At 41.6% G+C, this 25540-nt stretch overlaps 1 protein-coding gene across 10 annotated transcripts in view; it reads left to right on the top strand.

Moving 5' to 3' along the window:
• The first annotated feature begins 4084 nt into the window (after positions 1 to 4084).
• LOC127160256 (NACHT, LRR and PYD domains-containing protein 3) overlaps positions 4085 to 25540 on the top strand; it is a 55930-nt gene continuing 34474 nt past the window's right edge. For all 10 annotated transcript variants that reach the window (XM_051102916.1, XM_051102918.1, XM_051102919.1 and 7 more), the window contains exons 1-7: positions 4085 to 4143; positions 6718 to 6822; positions 7265 to 7349; positions 7512 to 7707; positions 7812 to 9636; positions 10408 to 10578; positions 17336 to 17509. In XM_051102916.1, coding sequence (XP_050958873.1) covers positions 4100 to 4143; positions 6718 to 6822; positions 7265 to 7349; positions 7512 to 7707; positions 7812 to 9636; positions 10408 to 10578; positions 17336 to 17509 — 2600 coding nt within the window. In that variant the 5' untranslated portion in view covers positions 4085 to 4099. The remainder of the gene's footprint in view (positions 4144 to 6717; positions 6823 to 7264; positions 7350 to 7511; positions 7708 to 7811; positions 9637 to 10407; positions 10579 to 17335; positions 17510 to 25540) is intronic.

Raw genomic sequence — 25540 nt, forward strand, 5'->3', positions numbered from 1 at the left:
GCTTGTGACTGGCTGTACATGATGCACTGATCCAATATGAATAGAATTAATAGAAATAGATAGGAAAATAGGACCCTTAGGGTCAGACTATATGACTAATATGATATTAATTTTAATATGTCATATGTTTTTTTAATTTTGAAGTTTGTTTTTTTTTACAGTATGTCAGATGTCCAGCAGAAAATATGTTAAAAGGAAAATGACCTATTCTGAGGCTGGTCAAGAAGAGGTCCCAGCCCCATCTGATTCCCTTAGTGGTGAAGCACGTGCGGCCTGGGACATTAATCCTTAGTGATGAGTGGAGAGCATATAGGGGTGCTCTCACCAACTTGGGCTACAGGCATTTCACCGTGAATCATTCAAGGTGGTTTGTTGATCCTGTTAGTGGAGCTCACACTCAGCACTTGGAGAGGGCATGGTTAACATACAAATCGATAATTTGGAGATTGAGGGGAAACCGAACAGCCAAGCTTTTGAAAGAACATCTCGCCGTTATAGAATGGACCTACTGGCTTGGAAACAAGCATAAGGAAGGATTACTTGGTCGTTTATTAAAGGACATTCGGCACCAGTTTCCCTGTTAGCTAACAGTCGTTTAAAAGTGTAGAAACTGTAATTATATGTTAGTTGCAGGGTTTTTTTTTTTTTTTTTTCAGCTTCAGCTATCCTAAAGAAAAAAAATGACGGAATGAAAAAAAAAAAAAAAGAAAAAATATCCTTACTGGATATTTACTAGGGCTGGTCCGAATACCATTTTTTGAGCTTCGAGTATTCGGTAGTGATCAACATTGAATATTCGAAGCTTCGGTGGGAGGGGGCTGAATAACTCTATAATATAATATAATTATATATCTATAATATAATCAGGGTTCCCGCGGGTCCTTAAAAAGTCTTAAAAAGTCTTAAATTTAGTTTATCAAATTTAAGGCCTTAAAATGTCTTAAATTGTACAAGAAAGTCTTAATTATGATTAAGAGGTCTTAAATTTTAGGCATGGGAAGACCAGAATTGCGATACAGCTTAGTGCCACGATTAAACTTCAAAAGGCTGTGATTTCCTTAAATAAACATGAGCGCTGCACGTTCAAAGTCCGGTGCTGAGCTGCTTTGTGTACTGCGGTTACCGGGGAAACGCATGTCTGCAGTTCCGAATGCGCCATCTGCTGGCAGAGATTGAATGTGCATTTTCAATAAGTCTGTTGTTTTGAGTAGGGTATTCTTACAATACAGGAGGCTGTAGTTTCAGGACCGCATTTCTAGGACCCTGTAATTTTTATTTATTTATTGTATTGTATTGTATTGTATTTATTTATTTGTCATATGTATGCATTAACAGCTCATACTATTTATAGCAGTTGTTATTCAATTCTGTATATTATTATTGTTAAGAAAATACTGAATGTAGTTGTTTAATTGTATACACTTAATTATTGTCCTAACCAACTCCTAATCCTAAACTTACCCCTGGGCAACCCTCTTGAAATATTTAACCTAATTTATTTCAATATATTCTAGACTTCAGTTCATGTCTGACGTGTGACCCACGTAACAAAGTGAAGTAAACAGTAAAACAATTGCTATACAAATTAGTGTGTTTATTAGTACTTTAATAAATTTAAAATAATTTGAATACAAATACTAATTTACAACACACGTTTTGGACAGTTAAATGGGCTAAATGGAGATTGCAGACACCCCCTTGAACACTCAACTTTATGTCAGCTTTTACATTAAAAATAAGATGGAAAGATAAAAAAAAATTAATAGTTTCAATGGATCTAGTCTTTGCATCTGTTTGATGTTTCTTTGTTGGAATGGAATTGCTAGATGGCACTGTCCCAAAAATGTGGTTTTGCAGGAACATAGTATTGGGGTTGTTTTTGTTCAGACCAAAGCGAAAAGCGACCCATATTTTTACCCTGCAAACATGCAGAGCTGTAAATGTGAACTGGTGAATCATTAAGAAGATAATTCATCATAAAAATCTAAACACTAACATGTATTTTTATGTTTTTTAAATTGATATAATAATTTATTGATAATAATTATTTCAATTAATATAAGTAATACTTTTGACTCATCTATTTTCTTAGAAATGTGAAATGTATCACTTTATAAAACCTTTTGTTTTTGTGAAAAATCTGAACGGTAAATCAGTTTTTACAGTAGTTTATAGTCATTTTACAGTTTAATATTTAACCATAGACATAGCCTTACCCTGCTCATATGGTATTAATTTTATTTGTGCAGGTCTTAAAAAAGGTCTTAAAAAGTCTTAAATTTGAGCTTAAAAATCCTGCAGGAACCCTGTATAATATAACTATATAAATATCTCTAATAAAGGCAGGAATCTCTGTGTGTGTCTGTCTGCTGCATTTTTATGTCGAGAACCGTTCATCCAATTGCTGCGGATGCAAGGGAGTGCAAAGTCGCATTTTTGTGTAATATGAATACACCCAAGTTGCGACACTTTCAGAATGAATAAAACTTTAATAAATGACAGAACAGCACGAGCCGAAAGCCAGGTACTACATGCGGCCCGGGCAGGGTTTATATTATTTAAGAACGAACACTGCATTATAATACAAAACAATAACAGGTCTATTAGAGCAATACTTTAAATAAGGTAGCCCAACATTTATCAAACAAACAAATAACTCCCAAATTAGCAGCACAGTAATTACTGGCGCCGTAAAGGGTAGGCTATTTAAATAAAAGAACGAAAAATGAATTAATGAAGTTCAACGAATTGTAATAAATAAAGAACACGGCAGCAGCATACTTTCAATAAAATCACAGATTTTAATTAACGAACAGTTTAAATAAAATTAAATGAATTCCCTTATAAAATAATTTTTTTTTAATAGTCTAAATAAAATAAGGTAACGTTAGGCTGGCTAGACAGCTCACATTTCAATAAACAAAATATTCTTTACAAAGTAAAACTTTTAAATTAATCACTCCCAAATCGGATATTAGCAGCACAATTTTTTTAAATAAGGTAGCCTAAAATTTTTCCAACAAAATCACTCTTAAATCAGAAATTAGCAGCAGAGTAACACCGACACTGTAAAGGGTATGCTAGTTAAATAAAAGAACAAAAAATAAATTAACAAAGTTCAACAAACTGTAATAAATAAATGACAAGGTAGCATTATTTAGTGTTTAAATAAAAGAAAAAAAATCCCTTATACAATAAAACAAAATGTAATGGGCTAAATAAAATAAGCTAACGTTAGGCTAGCTAGATAGTTCACATTTCAATAAACGAACAATTTTACAAATCAAACTTTCAAATAAATAAAATCAGGTTGCAAGCTGAAGCTAGTAAAGCTACCTATTTAGCTACACTCTTTTCAAGTTGTGTGCAAGAAAGATGAGCTTGTCTACATTTTCGGGCAAAAGCGAACTTCGGGTCTTGTTAACGATGTAGCCAGCTTTTGAAAAAATGCGCTCTGACGGAGTTGAAGTGGCCGGAACGCAAAGGAGGTGTTTGGCTGCAAATGCCAGTTTAGGGTAGCGGTCACTATTTTGCTTCCACCATGCAAGCGGGCCCGACTGTACTTTTGTAGTGTCTTTTAAATATTGCTCCATCTCTTTTTTTGCGCCGTCTCCATGTTCTTCTTCCTCTTCATCATCGGACTCCCTCAGCATTAAAATCTCCTCTTCTCTATGGCTTGCAGACAGCTCTTCCACATTCCGATCGGTCTGTTGCTGGTGCAGATGTTCAGCCAGGCAGACAACCTTAAAATTAATTTGCATTTTCTTAGTCAAATCTATGCATTGTGCACAAGATGAAGTAGTGTAGCAAAATCATCATATTAAATTACATTTAAAATTATTTACTAATAATTTAATATAAAATATTAGTCTAACCTCAATGTAGACCAGGTCCTTCTTCTCTTTCTCAAGGAATTTTAGGTGCTTGAATCGCTGGTCTAGTGCTGAAGAAAGGAGGTAGATGCTGCTGGGTTCCAAACTTAACAGTTGCCATCTGCTGTCTATCTCCGTGATGAGGGTGTTCTTCATTTCTCTGATGGCAGGGCTATCATCCTCCTCTGGTGACAGGTGGCGTTTCTTCAGGTTGAAGATCATTGGCAATGTTGCAGACAACGACAAGTTATCCTCCTGTGATAGTAGTTCTGTGAGTGTGATTAGGGGCCCCAATACTTCTGCCATCCCCTGTGACAGTTTCCACTGATCTGCTGTCAAGTCAAGGGTGCGATCTCCTTTCTTTGTGATGCTGGGATCTGACAAAACAGCTGTCACTGGCCATCGTTGCTCCACTAGTCGGTTAAGCATTTCGTATGTAGAGTTCCAACGAGTAGCAACATCTTGAATTAGTTTGTGTTGTGCAACATTCTGCTGCGTTTGTTTCTCTTTCAATGCAGCTGTCCCACGAGATTCCTGGCAGCCGCAACTGTGCGACGTAGTCGGTCCTGTTTTAGAACTGTATTTATGCATAGCTGTATGGTGTGTCCGGAGCAGCAGACCCCTTCAATGTTGCCCCATTTCTCTGGTTCTTTCTTCAACGTCTCGGTGCACAGCTTCATATTGCTGGCATTGTCATGAACAATGGCTACTCGCTTATAATTTGGAATAGCGAATGCGTCCGCTGCGTCTCCAAGCTGTTGTGCAATGTTGACTCCCGTATGGCTGAACTCAAATGCTTTGGTTTCCAGAACAAAGGTAGAGAGCTCCCACTCCTGAGATATAAAATGACAGGTGACAGCCATATACGCCTCCATACTCACCGGGGTCCAAATGTCCGTTGTGAAACTCAAGGCTGTTGCGTTTTTAATGGTATCATAAATTTCGCCTCGAAGATCGCTGTACTTCAAAGACAGGGCGTTTGAAATACTGGCGCAGTTTGGGACAGTGTAGTCGGGCTCCATCTTCTTGATTAATTTTCTAAAGCCTTCGCCTTAAACTACATTAACGGGTCTCATATCCATAGCAATGAAATCAACTATGGCATCTGTTATCTCCCTCTTCCTTTTCTCCGTTATCGGTTTTCGGAATTGTAGGAGCTGCTGTGAACTTTTCGGTTTGGTTGAGCATGCTGATGTTGATGGCTGCGATACCTGGGGATGTACCTATAGACAAATTATTACTAGGGTGGGCTACTGTACCTTATGACTGCTGTGCAGTATTCGCAAGTATTTTCCAAGCAAATTAAATGCACGTTTTAATCATGTGTAAGAATTACTGATTAACATGGCAGATGAAAGCTTGTTTTTTACACCAACAATATATTGTGCGTTTCGTACTACTTACAGAACTCAGATGATTTTTCAGACTTGTTGTGCTGTAGTGGTAGGCCAGTTTCAAATCGCATATTTGACACACTGCCTTTGTTTTGTCTTCAGTCAATTTAAAGTGCTCCCACACAACTGAGGTCTTCGGCATTTTTGTCTTCTCTCCGAGATAAACTAAATCACGATGTTGGCGTTACCGGAAGGGCGAGTCATTTAAGCGCGAATGAGAACCGTTTCGCGGGGATCGATGTCACGTGTTAAATTTTTTTTTTCCGAATATTCGAATCTCAAAATGAAAAATCGAATGCCATCCCTCCAAACGAATATTCGAATATTCTGGTCCAGCCCTAATATTTACATGAACTAAACATGTTTGTATATGTTCTGTATGCCATGAGTTTATGCCATTTATTTGTTTATATATATGTTCAGCATTAAATATTTCATGAGGAGTCCACATCAGTAGCTTATTACTGTCCACATCAGTTGGCTCCTTACCTTAAAAAAGATCAAGGAATGGATGAAGCCACTAAAGGAAGCCGCTACCCGTCATATTGCCGCGGACCCCGGCGGGGAGCAAGTGCGGCCGCCGGACTCCGCCCCTTACCTGGACCCTTCCCTTCTGAACACTGCCCCTCCTTCACGGATTCCCTTCACGTCAAGGACACCAGATCCCCCATTTACTTTGGACACTTTTTGGACACTTTTTGTTATATTGTTAAATAAAAGCCTCTCCGAGGCCTGATGTCACGCCCACTGTGTCTGTCGCTTTGCTCCCACCCGTCACACTACAGATGATAGAAAAAGAACAGAAAAGAATAGAGTACAGTAGAATAGAACAGAATGAGATGTCGGGATGTACTGAGATGTAGGTGGTAACAAATAAATATAAGGTTATTGCACATATTTTTATTGCACAATGGGGGGAGGTCTGGAACATTTAACTGTTCATATGGTAGTATATTGCCCGAGGGAAGAAACTGTTCTTATGTCTGGCTGTCCTGGTATTTGTGGCTCTGTAGCACTGACCAGATGGCAAAAGTTTGAAAAGGATAAATCAATAAATCAATAAATGGGGGGAAAAAAGTAACTGGCGTTACTTATTTGAAAAAGTAACTCAGATATTTTCTTAGAAATTCTAAAGTAATGCATTACTTTACTAGTTACTTGAAAAAAGTAATATTATTATGTAACTCGTGTTACTTGTAATGCGTTACCCCCAACACTGGTCTGAAGCTTCTTTCCAATAATACAAGTATACAGGCAGTCCTTACGAGGAATAAATTCACTATGGAAAATAGAGTAGATCATGCAACCAAATATTTATAGGCACAGAAGAACAAATGCATGGCTATATCTGTATATTAATTACCTTTAACACCAATAAAACTTAATAAATTAGACTGAAGTACATTGTGTAATACTGTTTCTTTGTTTTTCTCTGTTCTTTGTGTCATTAGTGTGAGATCAGGTTCACATGTGTCCAGCTCTGTGTCTGTGAAGAGTGACTGGTCAAAAGAGAAACCACCGAACATGAGTGAGAAAAAAACATCATCTACCAAAAGGTATGTAATGTTTTTTCTTGATGTTGGTCACACATGAACTGCAAGAAAATATTTCACTGAATATTTATCATGAATCTGTATTGTTTAAATATTTATCAGAGCAACAGCAAAGAAGATTAAAATGATTTGATGTGAACTATATATTTTGTAAAACCCATTAATTTTGCACTTACATAACTGTTGTACATTGTATGAAAAGACCTACTGTCAATGCAGCATATATTATTAATTCACCAGCCCCTGTGTTGTTTTTTTGCTTTTAGGATGGAAAATATTACAGTGAGAGACCTAATATTTACCTAAATTTATACTTTAATAGATCCTATACTTTAACAGTGTGAACTTAAACAGCTATTTCTTTCTTTCTTTGTTAAAAAAATTTGCAAATTATTTTTCCAATAATTTCCCTAAAAATGCAATACTTCATTTTATTTACTAATAGGATTCAATATGAGACATTAGATTCAGACGTCCAGATTCACAGGACCTACAAGAATTTCAAAGACAATCTCCTGTGGATCTTCCTGGTAGGAAAACTTAATTTCAATAATGTTTACATTTATAGCAAACAAATAGTTCACTGAACAACACTTGCAAGAATATTCAGTAGAAATTTGATTTCTGTTTTAACTTGATAATTTATGATTACTTTTAGAAACTCGGAAAAATGTATTTTTCTTTGATTTTAGGATCTTGAAAGCAAAATAATTACATTTCTGAAGAATGAGTTGGAAAAGTTTAAGAAAATATTACAAGAAGAAGACTTACAATACTTTGTGAAGGATTTTAATGAGAACAGATGCAGTATCAAAGAAGCAGCTCTTGATCTCACACTCTACTTCCTGAGAGAGATGAAGCAAGATGAAGCTGCTGATACTTTAGAAGGTAAGAGACTCGTGATCATCTGTCACATTGTCACTTATAAATGTAGTGGAGAAAATGCTAAAAAAAAAAAAAAAAATCTGTTTCTTTTTTGTCCCTGTGTTTAGATGAGCTGTTCTTCATTCATCAGCTAAAATGTAGTCTAAAGAAGAAGTATCAATGTGTGTTTGAAGGAATTGCAAAGCAAGGTGACTCTACACTTCTGAATAACATCTACACAGATCTCTATATCACTCAGGGTTGTAGTGAACAGGTCAATACTGAACATGAGGTAAGACAGATTGAAGTTGCTTCCAGGCGTCATGAATCACAAGAGATACAGGTTGAATGCAAAAATTTGTTTGAAACACCTGAACAAGACAAGCAGATCAGAACTGTACTGACAAAAGGAGTTGCTGGCATCGGAAAATCAGTCTCTGTACAGAAGTTTGTTCTGGATTGGGCTGAAGGAAAAGAAAATCAAGATATCAGATTCATTTTTCCTCTCCCATTTAGAGAGATGAACTTAAAGGGGCAAGAAAACTTAAGTTTGATGGACCTTATAACTCAGTTTTTCCCAGAGACAAAAGGACTGAACCTTACAAGAAGGAACCAAAAAGTCCTGTTCATTCTTGATGGTTTGGATGAATTTCGTCTTCCTCTAAACTTCAATGGTAATGACGTGTGGTCTGATGTTTCATCACCAGCCTCTCTGGATGTTCTCCTAACAAACCTCATCAAGGGAAATCTGCTTCCTTCTGCTCTCATCTGGATCACCACCAGACCAGCAGCTGCCAGTAAGATTCCTCCTGACTGTATCGACCGGCTGACAGAGATACGAGGATTCAATGATGCACAAAAGGAGGAGTACTTCAGAAAAAGAATCAAGGATGAGAATCTGGCCAAAGAAATCATTGATCATGTTAAACAATCAAAGAGTCTCTTTATCATGTGCCACATCCCAGTCTTCTGCTGGATTTCAGCCACTGTTCTCCAAAATATTTTGGAGGAGAAAATAAATAATGTGAAAAACAATAAGGCTGATGATAAGTCCAAAACACTGCAGGAATCAAATACTAAAGACACTCCCAAGACTCTGACACAAATGTACACACACTTTCTCCGCTTTCAGGTCCTGCAGAGTCTCAAAAAATATGATGGAAAATACAGACCAGATGTTTCCTGGGATAAAGATGCCATCTTTTCACTGGGGAAACTGGCATTTAATGAGCTGGAAAGAAACAATGTAATCTTCTATAAATCAGACCTGGAAGCCTGTGGTATTGATGTCTATAAGGCATCAGTGTGTTCAGGCATGTGTACCCAGATCTTTAAGGAGGAAACAGGGATTGTTCTTGGTACCATGTACTGCTTTGTTCACTTGAGCATTCAAGAGTTTATTGCAGCCCTTTATGCACATCTGTTTCTAGACATCAACAAGAAATGTGTGTTTGATCAAGATTCTACAGAACAGGAAAACAAAAGTGAAACCATGATTGATTTGCTCAAGACTGCAGTGGACAAGGCACTAGAGAGTGATAATGGACATCTGGATCTTTTCCTTCGCTTCCTCCTTGGACTGTCACTTCAGTCCAATCGACGACTCTTACGAGGTCTGTTGACACAGGAAGACAACAATGACCAGAGCAAAAAGGAAATAGTTCAGTACATCAAGCAGAAATTTGAAGCTAATCTGTCTCCAGAGAGATCCATCAATCTGTTCTACTGTCTGAATGAACTGAATGACCAAACTCTGGTAAAAGACATTCAGACCCACCTTAGCAAAGGAAGTCTCTCATCTGCTGATCTTTCACCTGCCCAGTGGTCTGCTTTGGCCTTTGTGTTGTTGACATCAGAGGAGGAGCTGGAGGAGTTTGAGCTTCAGAAATTCAAGAAATCAGACGAGTGTCTCATTAGATTATTGGCAGTCATCAAAACATCTAAAAGAGCTCTGTAAGTTAATCATTTTTTGCTTTCATCTGAAAAATACATTTATCTAGGGTTCCCATGCATCCTGGAAAACTGAAAAAAAAAATAATTTATTTTTTTTTTTTTTTTTAGTCCTGGAAAATGCATGGGAAATTAGAAAAATATAAAATGTAATGGAAAATCTTGTTGTTCTGGAAAATTATATTAAAAAAAGTTTTGCTTTTTCTTTAGCTGAGAATGAAGCATTTTGTTTTCCTTGAAACAATTAATGTTAGTAGCAAAAAGTGCTTTGTTCAGGGATGCTGAGGTTTGACATATGAGAAAAGTATTTTGAATGATGATGGTTAGTCCATCAAATGTCCACTCAAATGTTTGCAGTAAATGTCAACAGATAATCAGCTAACTAGTGATTGTGATTTATTTTAATGTATAATTCCAGCCTTTCTGCAGTACCAGTAGTACCAAATACTGGGTCAATGTGGTTCTCACTGATAGGCAGCTGCTTTCAAACATTCCTGTGTATATTTTTTTGTCAGCACTCTGTAAAGAGCATTGTGTTTTTACAACATGTTTTTACAGCATTGTGCATTGTAGCCAATGTTGAGCACATGATCACAATGGTTAAGGTGTTTAATCAGAATTCACTCAGCAATGCTTTTCCTTGAAACCATGGAACTAGCACTTTCAAATGTATAATTCATTGTAATTAAAGCTATAGATTAACTAATATATTTATTATTTGTATTTAGCAAATGTATTCAATCTAATTATTCTGTAATCTTATTTCCCTGGTAGGCTAAATGATTGTGGCTTAACAGACAAAAGCTGTTCAGCTCTGGCTACAGTTCTTGGATCAGATACCAGTCTGAAAGAGCTGAACATGAGCAATAATAATCTGCAGGATTCAGGAGTGAAGCTGCTCTGCACTGGACTGGAAAATATGAAGTGTCATTTGGAGATACTGAGGTAAGTTGTGTGACAATAGACAAAAATTGAGCTCAACAAAATCATAAGGTGAAAACCAGACTTAGATAATGAACATACAACTGTATGTTGTGCATACTTTTATATTTAAGCCTGTCATAGTGTTCTTTTTCTGATTTGGTCTGTCATTGACACTGTCCTAAGCCGACACATTGTGCTATAGTGTTTACAGGATTTATTTGGTTATGTTCAAGGTAGGGATAACTTAACATATATTTGATGGTTCATTTGTATCTATGATGATGCATATCTGTTTGTATGTATAATTGGATATCAAAAGCTAAGATAAGATGTTTTCAGGCTATTATTATTTTTACATTTTTGCATTACTGATAAAATATACTGTATGGGAGTTCAGGGTTTTCCTCTTAAAGTCTGGAACATTTTTATATTTTGCTTAAAATAAGTATCTTCTAAAACAAACAAACAACATGCATAATGAAAATGCTCTCTCATGATGAACAGAAAAAAGTTAACTAGTAAAGTTAAGACACGTTTAGTTATATAGGACTTTATACAATACAGATAGTTTCAAAGCAGCTTTACAGGTCAAAACAAGAAAATAGTGACTCAGTGATGCAAACAGAATTCAATTCTTCTGTAAAGCAGCTGTAAAGACAAATAGTAAATAGTTATTATTCAGTTAAAATCAGTTCAAATTTTGATTCAGTTTGGTTCAGTAAATATGTAAAGTCCATCAATTTAAGAGTGAGTTTAATTCATTTATAAAGCGGCTGTGGCATAAACAGTGATGTCATCATCAGCTCAGTTCAGTTCTCATCCGATGGGCAAGTAATGTCGGTGTCTCCAAGTGCTGTTTGTAGTTTTTTGTTTCAAAGTTTCATTTGACAAGACTTCTGAGCATCCAACACAGAGCAGTAGCTGCTTGTTCTCTGCTCCCACACATGTGAAACCTAGTGCTTCTTTTATTTATTTATTTATTTTTTTTTTTTAGGTTTATTTTGAGTCTTTTCAGTTTCAGGCTTACTTGCAGATGAAGAAATGTCTGTATTTGTCCTTTTCAGTGATCCCGTTGACAACCATTTATCCATGTTTAAATCTGTTGTAGCATGTATGCAGCAAAAATATGTTAGATAAATTGGTGGGTTGTTATTAAACCAATCAGTGTGCTCAAATAATGAATGCATAGTAACAGGTTTGTATTTATTTCTGTTTTAATTATATATGAAATTATGATATTTAATTATGACTAGACATTTTTACATATATTAACAATATTATAATATGGAAGAGGGTAGTTAGCTCCTGAAGAAAGTGATAAACTGATGAATAATACTGAATGGACTTTATATAAGGAAGTAGGGATAGGCGTTGTATTCCTATAGGTAGACGTGGACCAGCTGAGAATCAGCTGAAACAAGCTTGAATGACGTGAACTGCCAGAACAAAAACCTGAGATGAACAACAAAACATGACAAATTGCACTGTGTCATTATTTACTGAACAAAAATAAAGCCAAAATGGAAAAGCCATGTGTGACAAAGTTAGGACACCCTTACTGTTTACATTGGAATTAAGAGGGTAAATAACAGTCAAGCACTGATAATTAAATACCTTTGATTAACTGATCATCAGCAAGTCTGAGTGCCTCTATAAAAGCATAAGCTTTGGCAGTTTGCTGGTCTGGAGCCTTCAGGTGTGTGTTAACACAATGCCAAGGAGGTAAGACATCTGCAATCATGTTAGAGAAGCAATTGTTGCTGCCATCAATCTGAGAAGAGGAATAGGGCCATTTCCAAACAATTTGAAGTTTATTCACAAGTGGAAGGCATTGAAAACAGACACCTCTCCTTCCAGGAGTGGACGTCCCAAAAAATTAACCCCAAGATCAGACTGTGCAACGCTCAGAGAAGTGGCAGACAACCCAAGAACTACACCTTAGACTCTACAGGTCTCAGTTAACATGTTAAATGATAAAGTTCATGAGCCATTACTCTTTACACTTTACATGTTACCCTTGGGTGATATCATCAGGAAATATGGTGTTAGCTTCCACTGCTACGCTGATGATACCCAGCTCTATATTTCTTCGCGGCCCGGCGAAACGTACCAATTTGAAAAACTAATGGATTGTGTAGTTGAGTTAAAAAATTGGATGGCAAGTAATTTCTTACTGCTAAATTTTGAAAAAACAGAGGTGTTAATTATTGGGCCTAAAACCTCAGTGTGTAATAACCTACAACACTGTCTAATACTTGATGGCTGTTCTGTCAATTCTTCGTCATCAGTTAGGAACCTAGGTGTGCTATTTGACGGTAATCTTTCCTTTGAAAACCACATCTCTAGTATTTGCAAAACTGCATTTTTCCATCTCAAAAATATATCTAAACTACGACCTAGGCTCTCAATGTCAAATGCTGAAACATTAATTCATGCGTTTATGAACTCAAGATTAGATTATTGTAATGCTTTATTGGGTGGTTGTTCTGCTCGCTTAATAAACAAACTCCAGCTGGTCCAAAATGCAGCAGCTAGAGTTCTTACTAGAACCAAAAAGTATGATCATATTAGCCCGGTTGTGTCAACACTGCACTGGCTCCCTATTAAACATCGTATAGATTTTAAAATCTTGCTAATTACTTATAAAGCCCTGAATGATTTAGCTCCTCAGTACCTGAGCGAGCTCCTATCACATTATAGTCCCTCACGTCCGCTGCGTTCTCAAAACTCTGGCAATTTGATAATACCGAGAATATCAAAATCAACCGCGGGCGGGAGATCATTTTCTTATCTAGCGCCCAAACTCTGGAACAATCTACCCTACAATGTTCGGGACGCAGACACACTCTGTCAGTTTAAATCTAGATTAAAGACACATCTCTTTAACCTTGCTTACACATAACAAATCAACATATTCTTATAATTCAAATCTGTTAAAGTATTGTTAGGCTGCACTAATTAGGTCAACCGGAACCGGGAACACTTCCCATAACACCCGATGTACTCAGTGCATCGTCAGAAGAATGGCATCTACGCTAATATTAGTCTGTTTCTCTCTTATTCCGAGGTCACATTAACCACCAGATCCAGTCCGTATCCAGATCAGATGGTCACTGCAGTCCCCCGGATCCAGTCCGAACCCAGCCCAGATGGTGGATCAGCACCTAGAGACGACCTCTACAGCCCTGAATGTCAGCGGAGTCCACATCAACTAGATGAGCCCCAGAGACGGATCCACAGTGAAGACCACATCACCTAGACAGCTGTCGGCACAAGACCACGGGAACTTTGGCCAGAGGAGAACTGGCCCCCCGACTGAGCCTGGTTTTTCCCAAGGTTTTTTTTTCCATTTGTCACCGATGGAGTTTTGGTTCCTTGCCGCTGTCGCCTCTGGCTTGCTTAGTTGGAGACACTTTATCTTCACTTTATCTTCACACAATATTGTATTTTATTTTATTGTTTTTGATTAACTACCTTTACCTAAAATGTGAGTGTTTACTGTTGCCTTTGGCATTGTTGATGTACTGTTTTCCTATTTAATACTGTACAGCCGCCTTGTCACAATTCTGTATTGTTAAAGGCGGTATATAAATAAAGGTAACTTGACTTGACTTGATTATAAAAATATGGGACAAAAATGGCATGTTTGGAAGGCTTGGCAGAAGAAAGCCTCTTCTATCTAAAAAAAAAAAACATTGCAGCACAGTTTAGGTCTGCAAAGTTGCATCTGAACAAAACAAAAGTGTTTTCTAGAATAATGTCCTTTGAACAGACAAGACCGAAGTGGAGACGTTTGGCCATAATGCACAGCGCCAAGTTTGGTGAAAACCTAAAGAGCATATCAGCACAAACACCTCATACCAAAAGACAAGCATGCTGGAGGAGAGCTAATAATTTTGGGCTTGTTTTGTAGCCACAGGACTTGGGCACCTCACAGTCATTGAGTTGTCTATGAACTCCTCTGTATATCGATGTATTCTAGAGTCAAATGCGAGGGCATCTGTCTGACATCTAAAGTTGGGCCAAAATTGGGTCATTCAACAGGACAATGATCCCAAGCAAACCAGCAAATCTACAACAGAATGGCTGAAAAGAAAATAATCAAGGTGTGCAATAGTCCAGTCCAAGTCCAGAGCTCATCCTGACTCAAATGCTGTGGTGAGAGCTGTGCATAAGCAAATGCCCACAAACCTCAATAAACTGGAGCAACGTTGAAAAGAAGAGTGGTCCAAATTCCTCCAGAACGATGTGAGAGACTGATAAAGTCACACAGAAAATGAATGCTTCAAGTTATTGCTGCTAAAAGTGGATCTACAAGTAACTGACTCATAGTCAAGTCTAGTCAAGTCACCTTTATTTATATACCGCCTTTAACAATACAGAATTGTGACAAGACGGCTGTACAGTATTAAATAGGAAAACAGTACATCAACAATGCCAAAGGCAACAGTAAACACTCACATTTTAGGTAAAGGTAGTTAATCAAAAACAATAAAATAAAATGCAATATTGTGTGAAGATAAAGTGTCCCCAACTAAGCAAGCCAGAGGCGACAGCGGCAAGGTACCAAAACTCCATCGGTGACAAATGGAGAAAAAAACCTTGGGAGAAACCAGGCTCAGTCGGGGGGCCAGTTCTCCTCTGGCCAAAGTTCCCGTGGTCTTGTGCCGACAGCCGTCTAGGTGATGTGGTCTTCACTGTGGATCCGTCTCTGGGGCTCATCTAGTTGATGTGGACTTCGCTGACATTCAGGGCTGTAGAGGTCGTCTCTAGGTGCTGATCCACCATCTGGGCTGGGTTCGGACTGGATCCGGGGGACTGCAGTGACCATCTGATCTGGATACGGACTGGATCTGGTGGTTAATGTGACCTCGGAATAAGAGAGAAACAGACTAATATTAGCGTAGGTGCCATTCTTCTGACGATGCACTGAGTACATCGGGTGTTATGGGAAGTGTTCCCGGTTCCGGTTGACCTAATTAGTGCAGCCTAACAATCCTTTAACGGATTTGAATTATAATAATATGTTGATTTGTTATGTGTAAGCAAGGTTAAAGAGATGTGTCTTTAATCTAGATTTAAACTGACAGAGTGTGTCTGCCGAACAATGTAGGGTAGATTGTTCCAGAGTTTGGGCACTAGATAAGAAAATGATCTCCCGCCCGCGGTTGATTTTGATATTCTAGGTATTATCAAATTGCCAGAGTTTTGAGAATGCAGTGGATGTGAGGGACTATAATGTGATAGGAGCTCGCTCAGGTACTCAGGGACCTAGACCATTCAGGGCTTTGTAAGTAATTAGCAAGATTTTAAAATCTATATGATGTTTAATAGGGAGCCAGTGCAGTGTTGACAGAACCGGGCTAATATGATCATACTTTTTGGTTCTAGTAAGAACTCTAGCTGCTGCATTTTGGACCAGCTGGAGTTTGTTTATTAAGCGAGCAGAACAACCACCCAATAAAGCATTACAATAATCTAATCTAATCATAGTGTGTCCTAACTTTGTCACACATGGCCTTTCCCTCTTGGCTGTATTTTTCTTAAATAATGACACTGTGTAATATGTCATGTGATGATGTTTTTCTGAGGATTTATTTTCCAAATTTTAAGACCTGCCAAGAACCAGATAATTTTTTATTATGTCCTGATACAGAAAACCATGAAATTCAATAGGCTGTCCTAACTTTTTCACATGACTGTATATTAGCTGATTAGAGAGGAATGTTTAAATGAATGTTAAACTTTGGAATGGTACAAAACTTGTTGACTTTTATGTAAACACACACACAAAAAAAAAAAAAAAAAAAAAAATGAGGGCATGATTTGAAAGGCTATGTGGTTGTAAAAAAAAAAAAATATATAAATAAAAATAGTCACACTTGTGGTCCTTGTGGTCAAAAATGATCACCATCAAAAATAAATGGGAAATGGGAAGAAAATTGTAAAAATATAGAAAAATGATTTCAAATTAGCCACAGTGCAGAAACACATCCACAGCTATGAACAGGTGAAACCCTACAAAATCAAGAGTGCAAAATTCACACACATTCTCACACACACTCACATGCACACTGGCATTCCTATCATTAAAGGGATATTCCACACATGTAATGGTTTTTATACTGTACAAACTGTATCTTCTGTTGCCTTACTCCAACCCTACCCCTAAACCAGGGATTGGCAAGTTCGGTCCTAGAGAGTCGCTTTCATTTAGAGTTTAGCTCTAACACTTGTCAAACACACTTAGACAAGCTAATCAATGTCTTCAGGATCACTAGAGAGGCACAGGCAGGATTTTTTCAGGAGTTGGAGCTAAACTCTGCAGGACAGCAGCTAGGACCAAACTTGCCTACCCCTGCCCTAAATGTACCCGTTTATATAGTAAAATATAGTAAAATATAGAAAAACTGAGTCAGAAAACTCAAATAAGAAGTTGAAATCAGATCAGACCCACATGAATTAAGCTCTGATAAAGAATTCCTGTAATTATTTATTTATTTATTTTTTTTTTCCATTTTTATTGAAATTATATGTTGTGTAGCAAAATGCTTTCTCTACGTTCAGGTGTGACTGCAGTAATAATAATGTAAAAACTGAGACTTCACATCAACTTTTCAAAAATATTTAAAACTTGACAAAAAGTATTATTTGAAAATATCTGAATATATATCTTAATCCATAACCTAATAAAAGTAAGCAATTATGTCTAACATCAAGCCTCTCTTTAAGCATCTTTGAGACTTTGTCCCTCTGTCATTTGTCATTCTGGTTCTAGGCTTTCAGACTGCAGTATCACTGAAGAAGGTTATAAAGCTCTGGCTTCAGCTCTGAGATCAAACCCTTCACACCTGATAGAGCTGGATCTCACAGGAAATGATCCTGGACAATCAGGAGTGAAGGAGCTTAGTGATTTACTACAGGATCCAAACTGTCAACTCAAGACACTGAGGTGAGACGTGATGAAATGATATAAACTAAATAAATGTGTATTTTTTAAGCTATACAATGATCTAGACAATTTGTTGCATCATAATGATCAGATGCTGCAGGTTTTGTTGTACTGATGATCAAAGTCAAAGTTTGCTTTATTGTCAATTCTGCCACATGTACAGCACATACATACAGAGAATTGAAACTGCATTACTTTCAGACCCTTAGTGCATACAGATAACGTCTCGGTTACGTATGGTAACCCTCGTTCCCTGATGGAGGGAACGGAGACGTTGTGTCGAGTAGTGTACGACACTAGGGGTCGCTCTTGAGAGCCCAAACACCTCTGACAGTTTTGAGAAAGGCCAATGAAAATTGGGTGTGCAGATTTGCATAGCTGGCCACGCCCCCGGACATCCGGGTATAAATAGGGCAGCGTGTGCATCTGCTCACTCGTTCTGATTCTGAGGAGCTGATTGTCTCAGCTCACTCAGAGGCGGACCAGAGATGTGGCATGGGAGACACAACGTCTCCGTTCCCTCCATCAGGGAACAAGGGTTACCATACGTAACCGAGACGCTCCCTATCTGTCGTACACTCCGAGTTGTGTCGAGTAGTGTATGACACTAGGGGTCCCCGTAAAAACACGCCACATGTCTGACCGCGTCACGAGAGACAAGTGCAGAAGTAACAGAGCAACGTGTTAACGTAAGTGCAGCTCACCTCCTCTGTGACCATCCAACGTCCAAGGAGTGACCTGTACAGCGGGGTCCTGCAGCCGGGCCTCCCTCAAGGGCGGCTGAGTGTCTTGAGATCGTTGGGAAAAATGCCTGCTCCTGAAGGAAAGACATTACGGAGTTCACGACCTGCCCGACAGGGGGGGGTTAGAGTGACATAGTTAGACATGGGAGCTGAGGTGGGTCTCACACCCGGGAAGACAGCCAGACTCAGATCCTAGAGAATCTGTTTTCAGGGGAAAACACCGCACCACAAGAGTTATAGGTGGAAATACACATATGGGGCCACATAAGGGGCCACTACATATGGGGCACAATCCAATCATAAATAAGGGTATTCATACCTTGTGAAGGGATTCCATATTAGTTTCTCCGCTAAACTCCGCCATGTGCAGAAGTGCCAAAGATGGAGATGGTGTCCAGGGTTCGCATCAGGAAACCTACTGAAACTCAGAAGCATAATCACCATTAGGGGAAGCGCTTTATGCAAGCTCTACACCAACCAGTGTGCTGAGTCAAGAGTTAGCAATCAAGACTCTAGCTGACACTGGTTCTGTGCGCAAATTATAAAATCTGGCAAATGTGTTAGGTGTAGCCCAACCCGCAGCTCTACAGATGTCTGTTAATGAGGCCCCATTCGCCAGGGCTGCTGAGGCAGCGATGCCCCTGGTTGAGTGGGCTCTTACCTCCAGAGGGCAGGGTAGGCCTCTGGCCAGGTAGGCCAACGGATCGCGTTTACCAGCCAATGGGAGATCCTCTGTTTGGAGACAGCTTTCCCCTTCTGCTGTCCTCCGTAACAAACAAAGAGCTGTTCCGAACGTCTGAAGGGCTGCGTTCCTTCCATGTAGATGTGCAGGGCACGGACTGGGCATAACAAGGTCAGGTTGGGGTCATCTTCCTGGGAAGAGAGAGCTTGCAAGGTGAACCTGATCTCTGAAAGGAGTGGTGGGGACCTTGGGCACATATCCAGACCGGCGTCTCAAGACAACGTGAGAATCCTCTGGTCCGAATTCCAGGCACGAACTGTTCACGGAGAGGGCTTGGAGGTCTCCCACTCTTTTGATGGAAGTGAGCGCAGTCAAAAGAGCCGTCTTGAAGGAGAGAGCATCGAGTTCGACTGACTGAAGGGGCTCGAATGGATCTTGTTGTAGACCTTGGAGAACCACAGCAAGATCCCAAGAGGGGATGAGATGCGGCCGAGGAGGGTTCAGCCTCCGGGCTCCTCTAAGAAACCTGATTATCAAATCGTGTTTCCCCACCGATCTGCCCCCCCACCAAGTCATGGTTAGCTGATATAGCTGCGACATGAACCTTGAGTGTTGAGGCAGACAGGTGCCTGTCCAGGCCTTCTTGAAGGAAGGATAACACTGATTTGATGCCACAACTCCGTGGGTCCTTCCCGTGAGAAGAACACCAGTTCACAAAGATGCGCCATTTTAGGTCATACAGCCGTCTGGTAGAGGGGGCTCTTGCCTGTAGAAGTGTGTTTACCACTGAAGGTGAAAGGTCTCTGAAGTCCTCCTGGTCGCGTCCAGGGACCAAAGGTGGAGGTTCCAAAGATCGGGGCGCGGGTGCCAAATTGTGCCCTTCCCCTGAGAAAGGAGGTCCTTCCTCAGAGGAATGCGCCAGGGAGGGGCTGATGCCAGGAGCACCAGGTCCGAGAACCAGGTTCTGTTGGGCCAGAAGGGGGCCACCAAGAGAATCTGTTCCTTGTCCTCCCTGACTTTGCACAAGGTTTGTGCGATGAGGCTCACTGGGGGAAACGCATACTTGAGCCGGCCCCTCGGCCAACTGTGTGCCAGTGCGTCTATACTGAGGGGGGGCCTCGGTTAGACCGTACCACAGCTGGCAGTGGGTGGATTCCGGTGAGGCAAAGAGATCTACCTGTGCCTGGCCGAATCGATCCCAAATCAGTTGGACCGACTGGGGGTGGAGTCTCCACTCGCCTCCGAGCGAAACCTGTCGTGACAGGGAATCGGCCATACGATTGGCTTCGCCCGGAATGTGAGTGGCTCGTAGAGACTTGAGTCTGTGTTGACTCCAGAGCAGCAGGTGGCGGGCTAGTTGTGACATGCGAAAGGAGTGTACACCGCCCTGGTGGTTGATGTAGGCCACAGTCGCAGTGTTGTCGGACCTGACCAACACGTGCTTGCCCTGAATCATAGGTCGGAACCTCCTCAGGGCCAGGAGCACTGCCAACAACTCCAGACAATTTATGTGCCAAAACAGTCAGGGGCCTGTCCAGACCCCGGAAGCTGCCTGCCCGTTGCAGGTGGCACCCCAGCCTGTCTTGGAAGCATCTGTGGTGACAACGATGCGTCTGGACACCTGTTCCAGGGGAACTCCTGACCGTAGGAACATAATGTCTGTGCAAGGGCTGAGTGTCTGGCGACACGATGGTGTGATGTTCACTCGAAATGTGCCTCGATGCCACGCCCACCTGGGGACTCGAGTATGAAGCCAGTGCTGCAGCGGTCTCATGTGCATCAAACCCAGTGGCGTGACCGCGGCTGAGGATGCCATGTGCCCTAGGAGCCTCTGAACCTGTTTTAGGGGGACCGCTGACCTGCATCTGAGTGTTGCCACACACCTCAGAACTGACTGTGCACGCTCCGGGGAGAGACGCGCAGACATACTGACCGAGTCCAGCTCTACACCGAGAAAAGAGATCCTCTGTGCCGGGGAGAGTTTGCTCTTTTCCCAGTTGACCCGAAGCCCCAACTGAGCCAAATGGTTGAGAACCATGTCCCTGTGTGCGCAAACCAAATCCCACGAGTGAGCTAGGATCAGCCAGTCGTCGAGATAATTGAGAATGCGTATGCCCATTTCCCTGAGGAGGGAAAGGGCGGCCTTTCCATGTGGCAGACAGCCGGGTAGAAGCCGAATCCAGCGCTCGTCCCCTCGTCGAGTGTAGATCCGGACAGGTCAGATGATCCTCCTTCCCTGGGCTGCCCGTCTCAGGAACGCTTCGAAGCCTGACGAGGGTTCTTAGTGGCCTGAGGACGGGCTGGCGGTGCCACCTTCCTACGAATGCTGGACCGTTGGGCGGGTCTGGCTGCAGGACCGGCAGGTTGTGGGGCCTAAGCTACCCTTGTAGGGGGTCTTCCTCGGCGGGGGGCAGGCGGAGGTTGCTGCGTTGGCTGAGCTGGGCCAGCGCTCGCTGCACGCCGAGGCAGGATGTGTTTAATGGCCTCCGTCTGCTGCTTCACCGTGGAGAACTGCTGGGCAAATTCTTCCACGGTTTCGCCGAAGAGACCAGTCTGGGAAATGGGAGCGTCAAGAAAGCGTGCTTTCTCGGCGTCTCGCATCTCGGCCAGGTTTAGCCATAGGTGGCGCTCCTGGACCACCATAGTGGACATCGCCCTCCCCAGAGCTTGCACTGTAACCTTCGTAGCTCGAAGAGCATAGTCGGTCGCAGAGCGCAGCTCGTGTAACAGCTCTGGGTCGGGAACACCCTCGTGCAGGTCTTTGAGAACCTTAGCCTGATAGACCTGCAAAATCGCCATAGCGTGTAAGGCGGACGCAGCTTGCCCAGAGGCCGCATAAGCCTTCGCTACAAGCGCAGACGAAAACTTACAAGCTATGGACGGGAGTCTCGGGCGGCCCCTCCAGGAGGCGGCGTTTTGCGGGCACAAGTGCATCGCAATCGCTCTCTCCACCTGGGGGATCTCCGTATACCCCCTCGCTGGACCGCCATCGAGGGTGGTGAGGGACGGGGAGATAGCGTGCCGTGAACGAGCCGACAGAGGGGCTTTCCACGACTTCGTTAACTCCTCATGCACTTCCGGGAAAAACGGGACCGGGGAGGAACGTGGCCTCGAGTCACGTCCACTGCCCAGGAACCAGTCATCCAGCCTTGAAGGCTCAGGGCTGGGCGGGGGAACCCACACAACCCCAATCTCCTTGGCTGCCCGTTTTAGTGCGGCGGCCATTTCGCCATCCGCCACATACTGAGACTCTACCGCTGGAGCGGTAAGTTCATCCTTGACGTCAGCCTCTGACAGCTCTCCCTCCGATGCTACAGATCCTGCCTTTTCCTCAGCAGGAGCCCCGAACAAAAGATCCAGCCCATACTGAGACGAGCTTTCAAAATCGTCCTGAGACTCCATTGGTGGACACACAGGGTGAACGGTTTGCGAGGAGGTACCCGGCAAAGCATCGTTCAAACCCTGTCGCTCTTCTTCAACGCACATCGCTGCGGCCTCGTACCCGGAAGTAGAAGGACCGGAGCGGGAAGCAGTTGAATGGCGCCGCGGCTTCTTCGAAAAGAACGCGGCTCGTGAGCGAAGCGTGCCCAAGGGCATGTCCTCGCAGTTCTGACAACCTCCCTCAGCGAACGCTGCATCAGCATGCTCACGCCCCAAGCACTGAACACAGCGATCGTGCCGATCGTTAGGGGAAAGGTAGAATCCGCAACCAGTTGGACACGGACGGAAAGGCATAGTGAAACACACAATCCGCCCGTGGAGCTCTTTTAGAGAAAATTCTCCTGAAGATCGCCATCGACGCACCCAGGGGAACTCTCACAACACGAGCCGTGTCAGAGAGGGAGAGACCGCTGTCTGTGCCGTAGATCCAACGACGAGAGAGGTGAATGTTGCCGCTTCTCACACAGAGACGCTGCATTCGGCTCCGAAGAACAGAACGAGTGAGCAGATGCACACGCTGCCCTATTTATACCCGGATGTCCGGGGCGTGGCCAGCTATGCAAATCTGCACACCCAATTTTCATTGGCCTTTCTCAAAACTGTCAGAGGTGTTTGGGCTCTCAAGAGCGACCCCTAGTGTCGTACACTACTCGACACAACTCGGAGTGTACGACAGATAGGGAACACTAAACACTAACAGTAGAATGTAAAAATACAAATAAATACAGATTCAATATAATACAAAATACAACTATAAAAAATATACAAATAAGGACATGCAAAAAAAGATAGATAAAGTATGGCAGATGGAGTGAAAACCAGTGCAGTAAACAGTGCAGATATAATGAGTGTAGTGCAAAAAGAGTTTATCAGTCTGTTTAAAGTGACAAAGAGCTCAGAGAGCAGTCTTTATTTAAACTGTCAGAAGAGGTAGTTTCCTGATGGATGAATTTGTCCTTCAGTCTGCTGGTCCTGGAGACTCTGCAGGTGTTGAGCCCCAGCTGGACCAATTTGTGAATGAGCTGTTGAGTGAACGATGACTGTCAACACAGTTTAGTTGTGCTGCTATTCTGGAGTATGGTTTACCTTGATCATTAACATGCACAATTTTTATGAACACTTCTAGGAAAACAGTCTAGATAGTATTTTAGTCAAATTATTTAAAAGTTTCTGAACACACTGTAGTTTTATTGCCATCAAGCTCAGGTTCACTCTATCACTGTATCTCTACAGCAGGTCTGTGAGTCTCCAGATGATCAAAAACATTCAGTTTCACAAGCCAGTTTTCTCTCACTCCTTCTGAAAGATCTTGAGGCTTTTAATTGCACACTCTGTATTTGTAAACTGAAAATCATGATCTAGTGAGGTTTTGCTCTTCGGTTCTGTGGGACATTTCTGTTCTCCTGAGTTTGCTTTAGGTCTGAGTGTCACTCTAGTTTCTTTCAAATCACTCTATTAGACTTTGTTTTCAAATGTGTAAAGCTCCACAGTGCATGAGAGTGAATGACAGTGACAGGACCAGACACGATAATAGACAATAAAAAGAACAATATACAAGACAGACAATGTGCAAAATAACAATAACTTTACAATATACAAAATAAACAATTTACTATGTACATAAGGTGCAAATTTGAAGTGTAAATAAGTATGTGTGTTAAATAAATAACTGGATAAGTGAATGTATGATAGTGTTGTGTTCCACGTTTATTGTGAAGTGTTCATGAGATGGATTGCATGAGGGAAGAAACTGTTCCTGTGCCTAGCCATTCTGGCGCTCAGTGCTCTGTAGCGTCGACCAGACGGCAACAGTTCAAAGAGGGAGTGTGCTGGATGTGAGGAGTTGAGTGATTTTGCCAGCCTTTTTGCTCACTCTGGATAAGTACAGTTCTTGGAGAGTAGGAAGGGTTGTGCCAATAATTCACTCAGCTGTCCGGAATGTCTGATGCAGTCTTCTGAGGTCAGATTTGGTAGCTGAGCTGAACCAGACAGTTACTGAGGTGCAGAGGACAGATTCAATAATGGAAGAGTAAAACCGCTTCAGTAGTTCCTGAGGCAGGTTGAACTTCCTTAGTTGGCGAAGGAAGTACAGCCTCTGCTGGGCCCTTTTGATAGTTGAGTCTATGTGAATGTCCCACTTCAGGTCCTGAGAGATGGTGTTGCTGAGGAACCTGAATGTCTCCACTGTCATTACAGTGCTGTCCATGATGGTGAGAGGGGTGAGTCCAGGGGGGTTTCTCCTGAAGTCTACTGTCATCTCCACTGTTTTGAGTGTGTTAAGCTCCAGGTTATGACTGCACCAGACAGCTAGCTCTTTAACCACCTGTCTGTAAGCAGACTCATCACGTCCTGAATGAGGCCGATAGTGTCGTCTGCAATCTTCAGGAGCTTGACAGAGGGGTCTTTGGAGGTGCAGTCGTTGGTGTAGAGGGAGAAGAGCAGTGGGGAGAGAACAGAACCCTGAGGAGCGCCAGTGCTGATTGTGCGAGTGCTGGATGAAAATTTTCCCAGCTTTACTAGTTGCTGCCTGTCTGTCAAGAAGCTGGTGATCCACTGACAGATGGAGGTAGGCACAGAGAGCTGAGTTAATTTGGGCAGGAGTAGGTTTGGGATGATAGTGTTGAAGGCCAAACTGAAGTCCACAAACAGGATCCTCACATGAGTCCCTAATTTATCCAGATGTTGCAGGATGAAGTGCAGTCCCATGTTTACTGCACCATCCACAGACCTGTTTGCTCAGTAAGCAAACTGCAGGGGGTCCAGTAAGGGTCCGGTGATGTCCTTCAGATAAGCAAGAACCAGTTTTTCGAACGACTTCATGACAACAGACGCTAGCACCACAGGTCTGTAGTCGTTAAGTCCTGTTATCTTGCGTTTCTTTGGAACGGGGATGATAGTGGATGATCAGCGCAGGTTTTCATTGGCAGAAGAAGATAAGGCCACAGATGTACAGTCAAGATGTGTAGATAGTCTGCAACAATTGGTACAATAAAGAAATGAATAAAATGAAACTAAAATTATATGTACAACAGAAACATTTGCTATTACATAATAAAGCCAAAGTATTCCCAGTTCACATAGGTGATAGTTCTCGACAAGAAATATGGTTCTATGCAGAAAAGGAAGGTATTTTACAGAGAACTACAACCCTTAAGTGATAATCAT

The sequence above is a fragment of the Labeo rohita genome, unplaced genomic scaffold (assembly GCF_022985175.1).
Source record: "Labeo rohita strain BAU-BD-2019 unplaced genomic scaffold, IGBB_LRoh.1.0 scaffold_305, whole genome shotgun sequence".
In the NCBI taxonomy this organism is placed as follows: Eukaryota; Metazoa; Chordata; class Actinopteri; order Cypriniformes; family Cyprinidae; genus Labeo; species Labeo rohita.